Source organism: Oncorhynchus clarkii, chromosome 26 (assembly GCF_045791955.1).
Source record: "Oncorhynchus clarkii lewisi isolate Uvic-CL-2024 chromosome 26, UVic_Ocla_1.0, whole genome shotgun sequence".
Taxonomy (NCBI): domain Eukaryota; kingdom Metazoa; phylum Chordata; class Actinopteri; order Salmoniformes; family Salmonidae; genus Oncorhynchus; species Oncorhynchus clarkii.
Genome location: NC_092172.1, coordinates 27,335,266 through 27,351,304, shown reverse-complemented (window position 1 = coordinate 27,351,304; position 16,039 = coordinate 27,335,266). Strand labels below are relative to the sequence as shown.

The 16,039-nt window shown below is 46.8% G+C and overlaps 1 protein-coding gene across 4 annotated transcripts in view; it reads left to right on the top strand.

Moving 5' to 3' along the window:
- LOC139384492 (chromodomain-helicase-DNA-binding protein 9-like) overlaps nt 1-16,039 on the top strand; it is a 131,278-nt gene that overhangs the window by 6,452 nt on the left and 108,787 nt on the right. For all 4 annotated transcript variants that reach the window (XM_071129287.1, XM_071129289.1, XM_071129288.1 and 1 more), the window contains exon 2: nt 8,705-10,479. In XM_071129287.1, the coding sequence (XP_070985388.1) occupies nt 8,842-10,479 (1,638 nt within the window). In that variant the 5' untranslated portion in view covers nt 8,705-8,841. The remainder of the gene's footprint in view (nt 1-8,704; nt 10,480-16,039) is intronic.

The window sequence follows — 16,039 nt, the reverse complement described above, 5'->3', positions numbered from 1 at the left end:
AGGACATTTCTCCAAAAAGTACGATCTTTGTCCCCATGTGCAGTTGCAAACCGTAGCCTCTCTTTTTTATGATGGTTTTGGAGCAGTGGCTTCTTCCTTGCCTTTCAGGTTATGTCGATATAGAACTTGTTTTACTGTGGATATAGATATTTTGTACCTGTTTCCTCCAGCATCTTCACAAGGTCCTTTGTTGTTGTTCTGGGATTGTTTTGCACTTTTCGCACCAAAATACATTCATCTCTAGGGGACAGAACGTGTCTCATTCCTGAGCGGTATGACGGCTGCGTGGTCCCATGGTGTTTATACTTGCGTACTATTGTTTGTACTGATGAACGTGGTACCATTAGGCGTTTGGAAACTGCACCCAAGGATGAACCAGACTTGTGGAGGTCTACAAATTTTTTTCTGAAGTCTTGGCTGATTTCTTTTGATTTTCCCATGATGTCAAGCAAAGAGGCACTGAGTTTGAAGGTAGGACTTGAAATACATCAACAGGTGCACCTCCAATTGACTCAAATTATGTCAATTAGCGTATCAGAAGCTTCTAAAGCCGTAACATAATTTACTGAAATTTTCCAAGCTGTTTAAAGGCACAGTTAACTTAGTGTATGTAAACGTCTGACCCACTGGAATTGTGATACAGTGAATTATAAGTGAAATAATCTGTCTGTAAACAATTGTTGGAATAATTCCTTGTGTCATTGTCAACAACAGCGCGATATGGTTTCCACATAATATTTATTTGAAAACGCACAAAACGACAAAGAAAGAACGAAACAAACAATGAACCGTTACCATAGAGGTGCTACGTGCACTAACTCAAAACAATATCCCATAAAACACAGGTGGAAAAAATGCTACTTAAATATGATCCCCAATTAGAGATAGCCAGCTGCCTCTAATTGAGAATCATGCCAAGCACCAAAATAGAAAAATTAAACTAGAACCCCACATAGAAAATAATAACTAGAAAACCCCCCAGTCACGCCCTGACCTACTATACCATAGAAAAACAAAGGCTCTCTGTGGTCAGGAGGTTCTGGACTGTGGACCGTCTCAGGAGGTTCCGGACTCTGGCCGGAAGCTCTGGACTGGGGACCGTCACCGGAAGCTCTGGACTGGGGACCGTCGCCGGAAGCTCTGGACTGGGGAGGCGCACTGGAGGCTTGATGCGTGGGGCCGGTACAGGTGACACTGAACTGGTGACCTGCACCTCAGGGCAAGTGCGGGAAGCAGGCACAGGATGTACCTGACTGGGGACATGCACTTCAGGGAGAGTGCGAGGAGCAGGCACAGGACATACCTGACTGGGAACACGCACTTCAGGGAGAGTGCGAGGAGCAGGCACAGGACGTACCTGACTGGGAACACGCACTTCAGGGAGATTGCGAGGAGGAGACACATGACGTACCAGACTGCAGAAGTGCACTTGAGGCCAAAAGAGTGGAACAGGCACAGGTTGCACCAGACTGCTAACCGGATCCTCTGGTCGGATGTTGAGCAGAACACACTTGCACAACATCTCTCTCATCTCACTCTCTCCCAACTTCGCCATTGCCTCCCTGACAGTCTCTGGCTCTTCCCTCTGCTCAGCCACCAGCTCCATGTGCCCCCCCCCAAAAAACTTGGGGTTGTCCTTGGGCTTACTGAAGCCTCGAACCCTGTCGTCATCGCTGTCCTCCATAATCTCCTTCCGTCTGTTGCCAAGGAAGGGTTTCGCATCTCCCCATCACTTCTTCCCATGTCCAGAAATCCTTCCCTCTTTGGGCACGCTGCTTGGTCCTGGTTTGATGGGATATTCTGTCACGATCGTCGGAATAATTATCGGACCAAACTGCAGCACGATATAGTTTCCACATAATATTTATTTGAAAACTCACAAACAACAAAGAAAGAACGAAACAAACAACGAACTGTTGTTACTTAAATATGATCCCCAATTAGAGACAACGATAGCCAGCTGCCTCTAATTGGGAATCATACCAAGCACCAACATAGAAAAACTAAACTAGAATCCCACATAGAAGATAATAACTAGAGTCACGCCCTGACCTACTATACCATAGAAAAACAAAAGGCTCTCTATGGTCAGGGCGTGACAGTCATGCACAAAGTAGATGTCCTAACCGACTTAACAAGAAATCTCTGAGTGGTTGAAAAACTAGTTTTAATGACTCCAACCTAAGTCTATGTAAACTTTGACTTCAACTGTATATTTCACTGGTCACCCCCAAATCCAACTAATCTTTCCTTCCAGTTCGCTGCTGCCAATAAACTGGAAAGAATTGCAAAAATCACTGAAGCTGGAGAATTACAGTGGGGCAAAAAAGTATTTAGTCAGCCACCAATTGTGCAAGTTCTCCCACTTAAAAAGAGGAGAGAGGCCTGTAATCATAGGTACACTTCAACTATGACAAACAAAATGAGAAAAAAATTCCAGAAAATCACATTGTAGGGATTTTTAATGAATTTATTTTCAAATTATGGTGGAAAATAAGTATTTGGTCAATAACAAAAGTTTCTCAATACTTTGTTATATACCCTTTGTTGGCAATGACAGAGGTCAAACGTTTTCTGTAAGTCTTCACAAGGTTTTCACACACGGTTGCTGGTATTTTGGCCCATTCCTCCATGCAGATCTCCTCTAGAGCAGTGATGTTTTGGGGCTGTTGCTGGGCAACACGGACTTTCAACTCCCTCCAAAGATTTTCTATGGGGTTGAGATCTGGAGACTGGCTAGGCCACTCCAGGACCTTGAAATGCTTCTTACGAAGCCACTTATTCGTTGCCCGGGCAGTGTGTTTGGGATTATTGTCATGCTGAAAGACCCAGCCACGTTTCGCCTTCAATGCCCTTGCTGATGGAAGGAGGTTTTCACTCAAAATCTCACGATACATGACCCCATTCATTCTTTCCTTTACGCGGATCAGTCGTCCTGGTCCCCTTGCAGAAAAACAGCCCCAAAGAATGATGTTTCCACCCCCATGCTTCACAGAAGGTATGGTGTTCTTTGGATGCAACTCAGCATTCTTTGTCCTCCAAACACGACGAGTTGAGCTTTTACCAAAAAGTTATATTTTGGTTTCATCTGACCATATGACATTCTCCCAATCTTCTTCTGGATCATCCAAATGCTCTCTAGCAAACTTCAGACGGGCCTGGACATGTACTGGCTTAAGCAGGGGGACACGTCTGGCACTGCAGGATTTGAGTCCCTGGCGGCGTAGTGTGTTACTGATGGTAGGCTTTGTTACTTTGGTCCCAGCTTTCTGCAGGGCATTCACTAGGCCCCCCCGTGTGGTTCTGGGATTTTTGCTCACCGTTCTTGTGATCATTTTGACACCACGGGGTGAGATCTTGCGTGGAGCCCCAGATTGAGGGAGATTATCAGTGGTCTTGTATGTCTTCCATTTCCTAATAATTGCTCCCACAGTTGATTTCTTCAAACCAAGCTGCTTACCTATTGCAGATTCAGTCTTCCCAGCCTGGTGCAGGTCTACAATTTTGTTTCTGGTGTCCTTTGACAGCTCTTTGGTCTTGGCCATAGTGGAGTTTGGATTGTGACTGTTTGAGGTTGTGGACAGGTGTCTTTTATACTGATAACAAGTTCAAACAGGTGCCATTAATACAGGTAACGAGTGGAGGACAGAGGAGCCTCTTAAAGAATAAGTTACAGGTCTGTGAGAGCCAGAAATCTTGCTTGTTTGTAGGTGACCAAATACTTATTTTCCACCATAATTTGCAAATAAATTCATTAAAAATCCTACAATGTGATTTTCTGGATTTTTTTTCCTCATTTTGTCTGTCATAGTTGAAGTGTACCTATGATGAAAATTACAGGCCTCTCTCATCTTCAGATTACAAGACACTTTTACGTTCTTCTCCAACACTTTGTTTTTGCATTATTTAAACCAAATTGAACATGTTTCATTATCTACTTGAGGCTAAATTGATTTCATTGATGTATTATACTAAGTTAAAATAAGTGTTAATTCAGTATTGTTGTAATTGTCATTATTACAAATACATTTTTTTTTAAAAATCGGCCGAATAATCGGTATCGTTTTTTTTTTTTGGTCCTCCAATAATCGGTATTGGTATCGGCGTTGAAAAATCATAATCGGTCGACCTCTAATCTCTACTTGCACATTCATCTTCTGCACATCTATCACTCACGTTTTTAATTGCTAAATTGTAATTATTTAGCCTCTATGGCCAATTTTTTTGCCTTACCTCCCTAATCCTACTACATTTGCACACACTGAATATAGACTTTTCTATTGTGTTATTGACTGTATGTTTGTTTATCCCATGTGTAACTCTGTGTTGTATGTGTCACACTGCTTTGCTTTATCTTGGCCAGGTCGCAGTTGTAAATCATAACTTGTTCTCAACTGGCCTACCTGGTTTAATAAAGGTGGGAAAAAAAGTGTTAAAAAATTATGTACTTTTCCTCTTGCTCAGTTGTGCACCGGGGCCTCCCACTCCTCTTTCTATTTTGGTTAGAGCCAGTTTGCGCTGTTCTGTGAAGATAGTAGTACCCAGCGTTGTACAAGATCTTCAGTTTCTTGGCAATTTTTCTCATGGAATAGTGTTCATTTCTCAGAACAAGAGTTTCAGTAGAAAGTCTTTGTTTCTGACCATTTTGAGCCTGTAATCGAACCCACAAATGCTTACGCTCCAGATACTCAACTAATCTAAAGAAGGCCAGGTGCATTGCTTCTTTAATCAGAACAACAGTTTTCAGTTGTGCTAACATAATTGCAAAATAGTTTTCTAATGATCAATTAGCCTTTTAAAATTATAAACTTGGATTAGCTAACACAACGTGCCATTGGAACACAGGAGTGATGGTTGCTGATAATGGGCCTCTGTATGCCTATGTAGATATTTGCTGTTTCCAGCTACAATAGTCATTTACAACATTAACAATGTCTACACTGTATTTCTGATCAATTTGATGTTATTTTAATGGACAACAAATGTGATTTTCTTTCATAAACAAGGACATTTCTAAGTGACCCCATACTTTTGAACGGTAGTGTATATCCCAAGTAGTAAGTACATTTGCCATTAATTCCTATAATTTCTAATCTACAATGTTTGTTTTGTTATGGTTATCTTTGTTAATGCTTTTAATATATTGTTACTTCAGTCTTTTACCGATCTGATTGTCGGAGTGAACACGTTGTTTGCAGAGCGCACAACCTATGCTACACTTGTGAAAAACAAGTTTTGGTTTGTTTCATTCAATTGACTAGTTTTGACAATTTAGTCATTGTGTTTTGTTTGGAGCGCTCCTGTCATTGTTGAGTAAGGATGCGCATTGATTACTTCTTATCTCTTGTGCAAATAGCTTACAGCTGTGTCTGTTTGGAGCTCACTGGCAGGAAACTCTGAGGGCCCAGAATATGTTATACATAGGTGCAAGTTTGCTAGCATGAGCTTCAGGCCATACCCTAGTTAATAGTTGATACAATGTTGTTGGTTTTATGAGCTGTTTTTACATAGTTGGCAATGGCAATAGAAGTAACTTTTTAGGTTTGTATCATTTTTATTAAGATTTGGATAGAATTTTGATTAACCACATGACAATGATTTTGACATACGTTATTATAAATTAAATCTAACTGTTACACGAAAATGTGCATATGAAAACCATAACTGGCATGCAGATCGGTAGAAATTGTAAGATAAAATGGCATTCCACATCAGAAAAGTTACCGACTCGTGTAGCCTATTACCGGCAACTACAGAAGATTAGCTTCAGAATCTGCGAAAGCCAGTAGGAGCGGGAGAAGGATGGTTAGGATGGTCAGGTTAAGTTTTTCTTCTGATTATCTTCATCTCTGGCACCCTCGAGTCATTTATGTCTTATTTAATCAAAAACTGCTCTTAAAGCATCAGACAAGCTCAATGCAAGTATAGTTGCTTTTATTTAATTACATTTGGTGTGTCTATATGTGGAGAAATGCACATTTATAGGCTGTCTATGGTTGAGACTAGGGCTGTCGCACACTAAATAATATCTTGGTCTACCGAAAGTCGTCTGTTCTATTGACCAATCGATTGGTCGAAGCTATTATTTAGTGTGGGACAGCCCTAGTCTCAACCATAGACAGCCTATAACCGGTTGTATTGTACATCATATAGCTTAGGTTATACAGTTCATCATTGGTCCCAACTAATACAAGATGAAGAAGCAGCAGCAGGAAAAACTATGCGGCTCAGATAAGCTACCTAACCTACCCCTGATTACTCATTCAGTTTGTTGAGCGGCCCGGGTAGGATTCTGGTCTGATGTTACCTCTAATTGAGTGATCAGATTTTCCTGTCTGTTTGGGAGAATTAGGCCTGGCCATTCTGCTCATTGTCAGTTACAATGGAGCCCTGCTAAGTGACTGAGGGCGATGGGAGTTCTCTTTTCATGCCTAGCCTGCCCTCAGCTGTAGGTCTGTGTTTCAAGAGAAGAGAATACTCTCCTACTACTGGGCTGGCTGCTAGTCACATGAGAACAGAGCTCTAGTATAGCCAAGAGCTGGGCATGGGATATGATCTGGCCCCTGCTATCTGGTGCTCCTGTTAAACACAGTTCTAACTGCTATAGCTGTCCATGTTGTTATGGAATGGAGGTCCAGCACAACTGTCATTTATGAAAATGAGTAAGGCTACATTAATGATTCACAGTAACCATGTTAGGGTTAAGTCTTGATGCTTCCTGTATGAATCTTGGGTATTGTCTTGGTTGTGTGCTTGTGTCATACTGGGCCTTTGTAACAATGAGTAAAAAGTAAGGTTTCATCATAGCCAGGGACAGCCCCACTACTAGGGCTGGGCAGTATGCAGATTTTCATATCTTAATACTGTTCTTCTCTCATCCCGAGATGTACAGTTTTACCATGGAGGCTGCTAGCTAAATATGCTAACAAGCGCAAATGGAAAAGACCGGCAGCCCAGCTATAAAGTTATACATACATAGGTAGGAGCTACTGAATGTCATTTTTGGTGAGTTTGGACATTTACAAGCGAATGTGAACGAGATACATTGTGCAATAAACAGTACTTGCTCTGGAGCAGCATGTGTACACGCTGTGTCTGTGTGGAGTCTGGAGTCTCTAGGGCAACAAGCCTGCTTGCTCTGCTTAGAGAAGAAGAGACAGAACGCCCTTTCCATTCTCGGCCTATCAGCTGACAGCGTTCTGATGAAGCTACATTTCTCGGTGTAGCCAGCCTTCTTTGCTCCAGATTAACTTCAAGAAAAACATTAGGAAATGTAGCTACATTCTTTCTATAATAAACAGAAATATGATGGCCATGCAATGTTCATTGTAAGCTCATTTAGTCTACTTGTGTGACTGCCAGCCTAATAGCGTTGCGCTTCTGTTGTCATCTGATGAAAATGAAGCTATATTCTGCTGAATGTGTTGCAGTAATATATTTTATGTGAAGAAAAACTATAGTTGCACATCCCTGATCACTCTATTGAAGCAAAAAAACTATTGACTTTCAATATAAAACTCAACCCCTGTCAATACACAGCTCAACTCAACTGCTCCCGCTTTGTGGCATTTACAAACAAGCACATGACTGGCTCAACTGTTCTGGGGAACTACGGTGAGCTTCATAATGGAAAATAATGTGACAAGTGAAATGAAGAATGCTTTATCTTCTAACATATTGCCCAAGTTGACTGCAGGTATTTACTTACAAAGTAGCTACAAATATGAAAATATATAGAAAAACTTCAAATAAATAGTTAACGGTATTTGTATTTGAAAAACCATCCCGTGGCTATTTCCAAATACCCCGCTATACGGTATATACGGTATACCGCCCAAGCCTACCCACTACCCCACTTAACCTTAGCAGAGGTTCACGAGTTGTGGTTGAAGCTTTGGATCTCAGTTGTATGTCCCCCCTCTGTATCAGAAGACTTGTGAGAGCCATGACTGTACATTCAGGAAGGCATGTCAAAGTGTTTGTAGTGAGGTGAGTGTGTGTGGTGAGTATGAGTCAGCAGGTTTTGACTAACACAAGTGTTCCGTCATCTTCTATTGGTCATTGGTCTGTGGTTAGATGCATCCTGAGCCAACCTCCCTGGCTGTTGACACAAACAGCATCAGCTGTCTATCTGTCTGTCTGCACCTTCCTCCCACACCTTCAGTAGCTACTAGCAGACAGACGGCTCGATAGATAGCAGGCACAGCACAGCCACAGGGCTGAGGCTGATCGCATCAGGGGACTTTGAACCGAGGAAGACTAGAGGCACCTGGCTGTTGGTCTGTCTGGCAGTTGGTTCAGTTTAGATCAGATCAGATGCGTTACCACACAACTACCTGCTGCCAACCAGAGATAATTGACAGTGCCAAATTTATCCCAGGCCTGTCTGACCTAGCCATTACTTGGCTTTTTGGCAGCCGCTGTTTTCACTGTTGACGTTTACGTGGCTGGGAGCGTCTGTTATGGTAATAAATTGTAGTCTATATGAGGTAGAGGTGTATGGAGATCTTGAAAACAACTAGAAGTGTATTGATTTGAATAACACAGGATGAACATCAAAAAGAGACAGGCTAAATTTCTTAAAATCTATTTGACAACTGAAAATCTCTTTATTGTGCAGCCCACACACAGCTCAGTATGAACGAGACATGTTTAAATATGTTTTTCTTCTCTCTGTTAAATCTGACTTGAGGTTTTGTCTTAGTTTTTCTCTCCAGAGCCAGTCTGTGATGGACATACTGTAGCTCAGTAACACGTGGCGCTCCTCAGCACCAGCTAGAACCCAGCAGAGGTCCAACGTGGGGGACTGGTCTCCGGAAGACTGACCCTGGCCCCTGGGTCATGACAGATCCCATCATGGACTTCTTTGACGACCCCAACCTGTTTGTGGGAGGGCTGGACGGGTTGGCTGAGGAGGGCTTCCCCCCTGGACCCTCGCTGGTGGATGAGCTCAACCTCAGCGCAGGCTTTGAGCCTCTACAGGTGGAGCCGATGGGGGCAGGGAAACACCCCGGGATGATACCCACCTCCATGCCCTCCTCCACCCAACAGAGCATGGCTTATGGGCAGCAGATGGGGAATTTTCCAGGCATGAAGGCCCAGAACTCCATGGGACAGCCCTTCGCTGGCTCTGAGGGTGTGGGTGGTGGAGGGATGATAGCAGCACAGCATACCCAGTTCCATGGACGCTCAATTGGTCAGGCACCCCAATCCAACGCGTTGTTTTCCAACAGCAGCCCCATGTGGGGCAACCAGGACCAGAACGGGAACCTCTACCACCCAGTACCCCAGCAACAACAACAACTACATCAACAACAGCAGCAGCAACTCCACAAACAACAGCATCACCTCCAACAGCAACAGCCACAGCAGCAGCACCACCCTTGTCAACAACAACTTCAGCAGCAGCAACACCAGCTTCTGAACCAGCGGCAGCAGCACCTTCATCAACAGGTAGTGAACCCTCAGTCTCTATCTCAACAGCACCACAGCTTCCCCTTCCACCAGGCCAACCAACAGCCAGCATTCCACAATCAGCAGCTTACCACCGGGGGGACCCAGTTCCACTCCAGGGCTGTGCCTAACTCAGGGGCTCTGGCCACAGCTAATGTGGAAACCCCCAATGCCTCGCTGGCTGGAACCCCACCACAGCAGGGTGGCTACCAGCTGGTGCAGGGGACTCAGGGGGCCTTTCCTGGGTTAGGGCCAAAGGACTCTAGCATGTCCTTCTCCATGCAGACCTGCTCCCCCATGGCTCACACCCTGTCCTCCTGCTCAGTGAGCTCCACCACCGCCTACCCTCCCTCCCAGTACTCCTTCCCTGGCCAGGGACAACCTGGCATCTCCAGCCTGAGCCAGCCTCTCTCTTTAGCCCCAGTGTCCATGATCCCCACCACCACTCCCCTGCCCTCCTCAGTGCCTGAACTCTCTCTCGTGGGAGCTGGATGTGCGTTTTTGTCTGCTCCAGGGATGTCTCAGCATCACCAGCCCGAGCAGGTCCCAGTCAGCCAGGCTGAGGACGAATGTCCCTTCCGGGCTCTGCGCTGCTCCAGGCAGACCTTAGGGAACTACGACTCATCTGAGATGTTTGGCCAGGCCATGAGCTGCTACCCCAGTGCAGTCAGCCAGCTCGTTCCAGACCAGCACCAGCCCCAGAACTGTGGATCTAACTTGGAAGTTACCAGACCTCCGGCCAGCACCACTACCACTAACGGCTACGTGTCTCTAGAGGTTAGCCTGGCAGGGCTGCAAGGGGAGGTGGAGGCCCAAGGAGGGGGCTTTGAGGGCCTGGAGGCTCCGGACCTGCTGGCTGATGAGCTGCTGCCTCAGCTGGAGGCTGCCCTCAGTCAGCACGATCACCATGACTCCAACTGTTCCTGGACCAATGGTGGGGATGGAGAGAGGAATGGAAAGGGAGAGGAAGAAGAAGAGATGAAGGAGGAAGACAGGATCTCCATATCCATGGACTACAAGATACAGGTAAACCCATTGGGCCATTAACACTTGCTTTCAGTCTGAGGCTGGCTAGGCTGACATATGCTGACAGACATATGCTGACAGAAAGGATGATATGGATGAAGTACCTAGTTATCCAGATTCCGCAGAGTTCTCCTTCATTCATCTATTTAAAGATGCACTATGCAGAAATCACTCTGCCATTTCCTGGTTGCTACAATTCTAATTTCAGTTTGTGACAAAACAAGCAAGTATAGTGTAGAGAGTCATCGTACCATCTAAACCACTGTGAAATATATTTCCCATAACCCAAAATATTGTATTTTCAGCAGTTTGAAGCTTGAGTACAAAACTTTAAGTAAAAGATGCAAATATGGAAACGGAAAGTGTAGAAATAGACTTCTTGCTTTCAATGAGAATGACAATTCTATGTGAATTTGGTCAGGTCATTCAAAAAGTTACATATTGCAGCTTTAATGTATTACTACAGGGGAAGAAATACACATTGCCTTAGTAGAGAATAGTTGTGGTTGTTGGTGCTAATAGTTGTCCTTCCACTTGACCACATGGGCAGGAGGGGATTGGTAAAGTGAATTGTCAAATGTCTAATTATTTCTCATTCCATTCAAATCTATATCTGCATCTTATCCAGGTTGTTTTATCTATTCAGTTGCAACTATGTTGGAAATTAATGGAAATAATTGACAGTGAGACATGTATTTGTGACAGCTACGTTAATGGATACATCTCTTGCACTGACAGAGAGACTAGAGAGAGCCTTGCCATGCTTTCACTCCTCTCAGCAGCCAGACGCCAGCCAGCCACCCACCCATGTAATGTTTAACTAGCCCTGGAAGAGCATGAGCATATTTGGTGCACCTGCAATCAGGGGGGAGGTGGAGGGAGGGGAAGGAGGCTCAGCCCTCCTTTAAATGATAATAATACAGCCTATTCTAGCTATCCTCTCAGTATTGTGTCCCAAATGGCACCCGTTTCCCTATATTTTACCAAAGCCCTGGTCAAGAGTAGTGCACTAAATAGAGAATAGAGTACCATTGTGGGACACAGACAGACAACAGGTAATTACAGTAGCCTATCTGTGTCCCAGGGCCTGATTAATAGTGGCAGCAGTGTCTCCAGGACTTACAGTAACTAAGCGTACTCAAGGCTATAGATGTGGGTCGGGGCAGGCTAGAGGCTAGAGACACTGCCTGTCTGTCTGTCTTGCTGCTGCGCACTGCACTCACTACATGGCTAGATAAGAGTGTGGGAGTGGTTGCTGTTGTGGTTTTCTCTGTGCGTGTGTGTCTTTGAGTGAGAGAGAGGGAGAGGAGGGGGAGGGAGAGAGGATAGAGATGGACAGAGGGAGTAGTGAGTGAAACAGGGGGGAGGTAGGGAGAGAGGATAGAGATGGACAGAGGGAGTGAGTGAGTGAGGGAGAGGAGGGGAGGGAGAGAGAATAGAGATGGATAGAGGGAGTAGTGAGTGAGAGACAGGGGGGAGGGAGAGAGGATAGAGAGGGACAGAGGGAGTAGTGAGTGAGAGAAAGGAGGGGGAGGGAGGTAGGATAGAGATGGATAGAGGGAGTAGTGAGTGAGAGAGAGAGAGAAGGAAGGAGGGAGGCTAATGACAGACACAGAGAGAGGTAGAGAGTGCATTAGTGTGCTGCTCTGGCTCTGACAGGCACAAGGCGGATCCTGAAGCAGAGCTGGCCAGTAGCATAGCAACTGTATGTCAGACCTGGGTTCAAATACTATTTGTTTAGGTCAAATACTTAAACTGTGCTTGAGTAATGGAACCAATAGAATAGTCCCAAAACTACTAACCCCACCCATCTGGAACTCCAGGCAGGATAAAGATTTCAAATAGTGTTTGAACCCACATCTGATCACCAGCAGCACAGTGTGTCTGTTCCCTTCCATGGCCCTAGTGCTGGCACATGCAGCTCAGCACTCATCAGAACTATCTCTGACTGGCTCTGTAAATTGTAAACAAGGGAGCGCACACACCCACAAACACACACACAACTACTCTCTGGTGAATGGTGACTCACAAGTCGCTAGGTCTTTACCCTGTCTCTACAGCATAGCTCTGTCCCTCTCAACTCTACCACTTAGACTAACAGGTAGGCTGAAATACTCAAGCACAGACTGGTGTTTTGACCCAGCAGCCAATTTGTCCAATTTGTCCATCCGCTAATTGAAATGGGACATGGAACACCAGCAAACAGGCCCAGCTTCCCTACAGTCTGTGTCAACATCCACCCTTGTGTTGATGCTTTTGGGTAGACTGCTCTATTCATGTCCACTGGTGTGTGAAGAGCCAACAGATACTGTGTTTGCTGAACAGGCAGGGCATCAGGGGATAGAGTGGTGCCCATCCCCCTGTCCTAGTATCACTGCCTGTCTCTGGCCCTGTCTCACTGCCTGTCTCTAGCACTGTCTCACTGCCTGTCTCTGGCCTTGTCTCACTGCCTGTCTCTGGCCCTGTCTCACCCCCTAGTCCTGTCTCACTGCCTGTCTCTGGCCCTGTCTCACCCCCTAGTCCTGTCTCACTGCCTGTCTCTGGCCCTGTCTCACCCCCTAGTCCTGTCTTACCCCCTAGTCCTGTCTCACTCCCTGGCCCTGTCTCACTCCCTGGCCCTGTCTCACTCCCTGGCCCTGTCTCACTCCCTGGTCCTGTCTCACTCCCTGGTCCTGTCTCTGGCCCTGTCACACTCTCTGGTCCTGCGTCTGGCCCTGTCTCACTCCCTGGTCCTGTCTCTAGCCCTGTCTCACTACCTGTCTCTGGCCCTGTCTCACTGCCTGGTCCTGTCTCACTCCCTGGTCCTGTCTCTAGCCCTGTCTCACTGCCTGGTCCTGTCTCACTCCCTGGTCCTGTCTCTGGCCCTGTCTCACTGCCTGGTCCTGTCTCTGGCCCTGTCTCACTCCCTGGTTCTGTCTCTGGCCCTGTCTCACTGCCGGGTCCTGTCTCTGGCCCTGTCGCACTCTCTGGTCCTGTCTCTGGCCCTGTCTCACTGCCTGGTCCTGTGTCTGGCCCTGTCTCACTCCCTGGTCCTGTCTCTGGCCCTGTCTCACTCCCTGGTCCTGTCTCTGGGCCTGTCTCACTGCCTGGTCCTGTGTCTGGCCCAGTCTCACTGCCTGGTCCTGTGTCTGGCCCTGTCACACTCTCTGGTCCTGTGTCTGGCCCTGTCTCACTGCCTGGTCCTGTGTCTGGCCCTGTCTCACTGCCTGGTTCTGTGTCTGGCCCTGTCTCACTGCCTGGTCCTGTCTCACTCCCTGGCCCTGTCTCACTGCCTGGTCCTCTGTCTGGCCCTGTCTCACTGCCTGGTCCTGTCTCTAGCCCTGTCTCACTGCCTGGTCCTGTCTCTGGGCCTGTCTCACTGCCTGGTCCTGTGTCTGGCCCTGTCTCACTGCCTGGTTCTGTGTCTGGCCCTGTCTCACTGCCTGGTCCTCTGTCTGGCCCTGTCTCACTGCCTGGTCCTGTCTCTGGCCCTGTCTCACTGCCTAGTCCGGTCTCTTGATTTGGGTTGGGCTTATTGTTTGTGCAAAATTGTAACCTATGTTTGAGACCAACGCATGTGAAGAACTGAAACGAGATTCACTTTCTATGATCTCTCGCCCTCTCTGCTCTGATAGACATGAATGAGCCTGCAATGCTGATCTCTCCAGTGTTGCACTTCATAATTTATTTCCTTATAGAATCATAGCCGTGCGAAGGGTTCTTGAGGAGCTGCATCACCCCTGATACATTTAAATACATTTGCCAAAGTTATAGAGTTACTGCTGTCTGTTCAGAAAGAAATGAAATAATTCAGAATAGCCTAGTACACCATGAGAAAGCATATCATTTAGCCACAGAGGAACATTAGCGTCTTTAAAAAAAAAATGTGCCTAGCTGTGAAATGTAGCCCAATAACAAGGCATAGCCTACAGTTGGGAACGCATGGGAAATCTGTCAGTTAATAAACAGCATGCATCAATACCGGTATATAGTATACCACCCAGACTGTTGTAGGCCTAGTCCTCAGGAGCTAGTGCTTGGCTATTCACTGTTAGTCACACAGAGAGACTGACTTCTAGACAGAGGGCTTTTGTTCCCAGTCATTGTGAAGACAGCAGTATGATAAAGGAGCTGAGTATTTATTTTTTGCCTTTATTTAAGTAGGCAAGTCAGTTAAGAACAAATTCTTATTTTCAATGATGGCCTAGGAACAGTGGGTTAACTGCCTTGTTCAGGGGCAGAACAACGGATTTTTTACCTTGTCAGCTCGGGGATTCTGTAACGCTTGTCGTCTGGAGAAAGAGAGGAGGACCAATGCGCAGCGTGGTAAGTGTCCATTATTTTAATAAAACAACTGAACACTGAACAAAAACGACAAACAGTCCTGTAAGGTGACGAAAAACACTAAACAGAAAATATTCACCCACAACTAAAATGGGGAAAACAGGCTACCTAAGTATGATTCTCAATCAGAGACAACGATCGACAGCTGCCTCTGATTGAGAACCATATCAGGCCGAACACAGAAATACAACAAAGAAAAAAGAACATAGACTACCCACCCCAACTCACGCCCTGACCAAACTAACAAAGACAAAATAAAGGAACTAAGGTCAGAACGTGACAGTGCCCACCCCCCAAAGGTGCGGACTCCGGCCGCAAAACCTGAACCTATAGGGGATGGTCTGGGTGGGCGTCTGTCCGCGGTGGCGGCTCTGGCGCGGGACGTGGACCCCACTCCACCATAGTCTTTGCCCGCTTCAGTGCCCGCTCCAGTGGCGCCTTTAGAGCGGCGAACCTCGTTGCCGACCTCGGACTGGGGACCCTTGCAGCGGGACATGAATAGATGGGAGACTCCGGCAGCGCCTGACTGACGGGTGGCTCTGGCAGCTCCTGACTGACGGGTGGCTCTGGCAGCTCCTGACTGACGGGCGGCTCTGGCAGCTCCTGACTGACGGGCGGCTCTGGCAGCTCCTGACTGACGGGCTGCTCTGGCAGCTCCTGACTGACGGGCTGCTCTGGCAGCTCCTGACTGACGGGTGGCTCTGGCAGCTCCTGACTGACGGGTGGCTCTGGCAGCTCCTGACTGACGGGTGGCTCTGGCAGCTCCTGACTGACGGGCGGCTCTGGCAGCTCCTGACTGACGGGTGGCTCTGGCAGCTCCTGATTGACGGGCGGCTCTGGCAGCTCCTGACTGACGGGCGGCTCTGGCAGCTCCTGACTGACGGGCGGCTCTGGCAGCTCCTGACTGACGGGCGGCTCTGGCAGCTCCTGACTGACGGGCGGCTCTGGCAGCTCCTGACTGACGGGCTGCTCTGGCCCCCCAAAACGAGACCAAAACGTGCACCCAGGGTGGGTCCCAGGACCGGGTTTGGGAAACCCTATTATAGACAACAACTAGGCTACTAGATGTAGTTGGCAGAGAATAATCTCACCACGGGTTGTGCATACCCTTATCTGTCCTCACACGTGATGCAGTCTTACTGCAAGACAGCCCCATTACAAACAAATAGCCTTTTGATATGGTTGTCTAAGCAGTAGGCACACCCTGGTGGTTGAATAGCTGATGATGAGCTGCTGT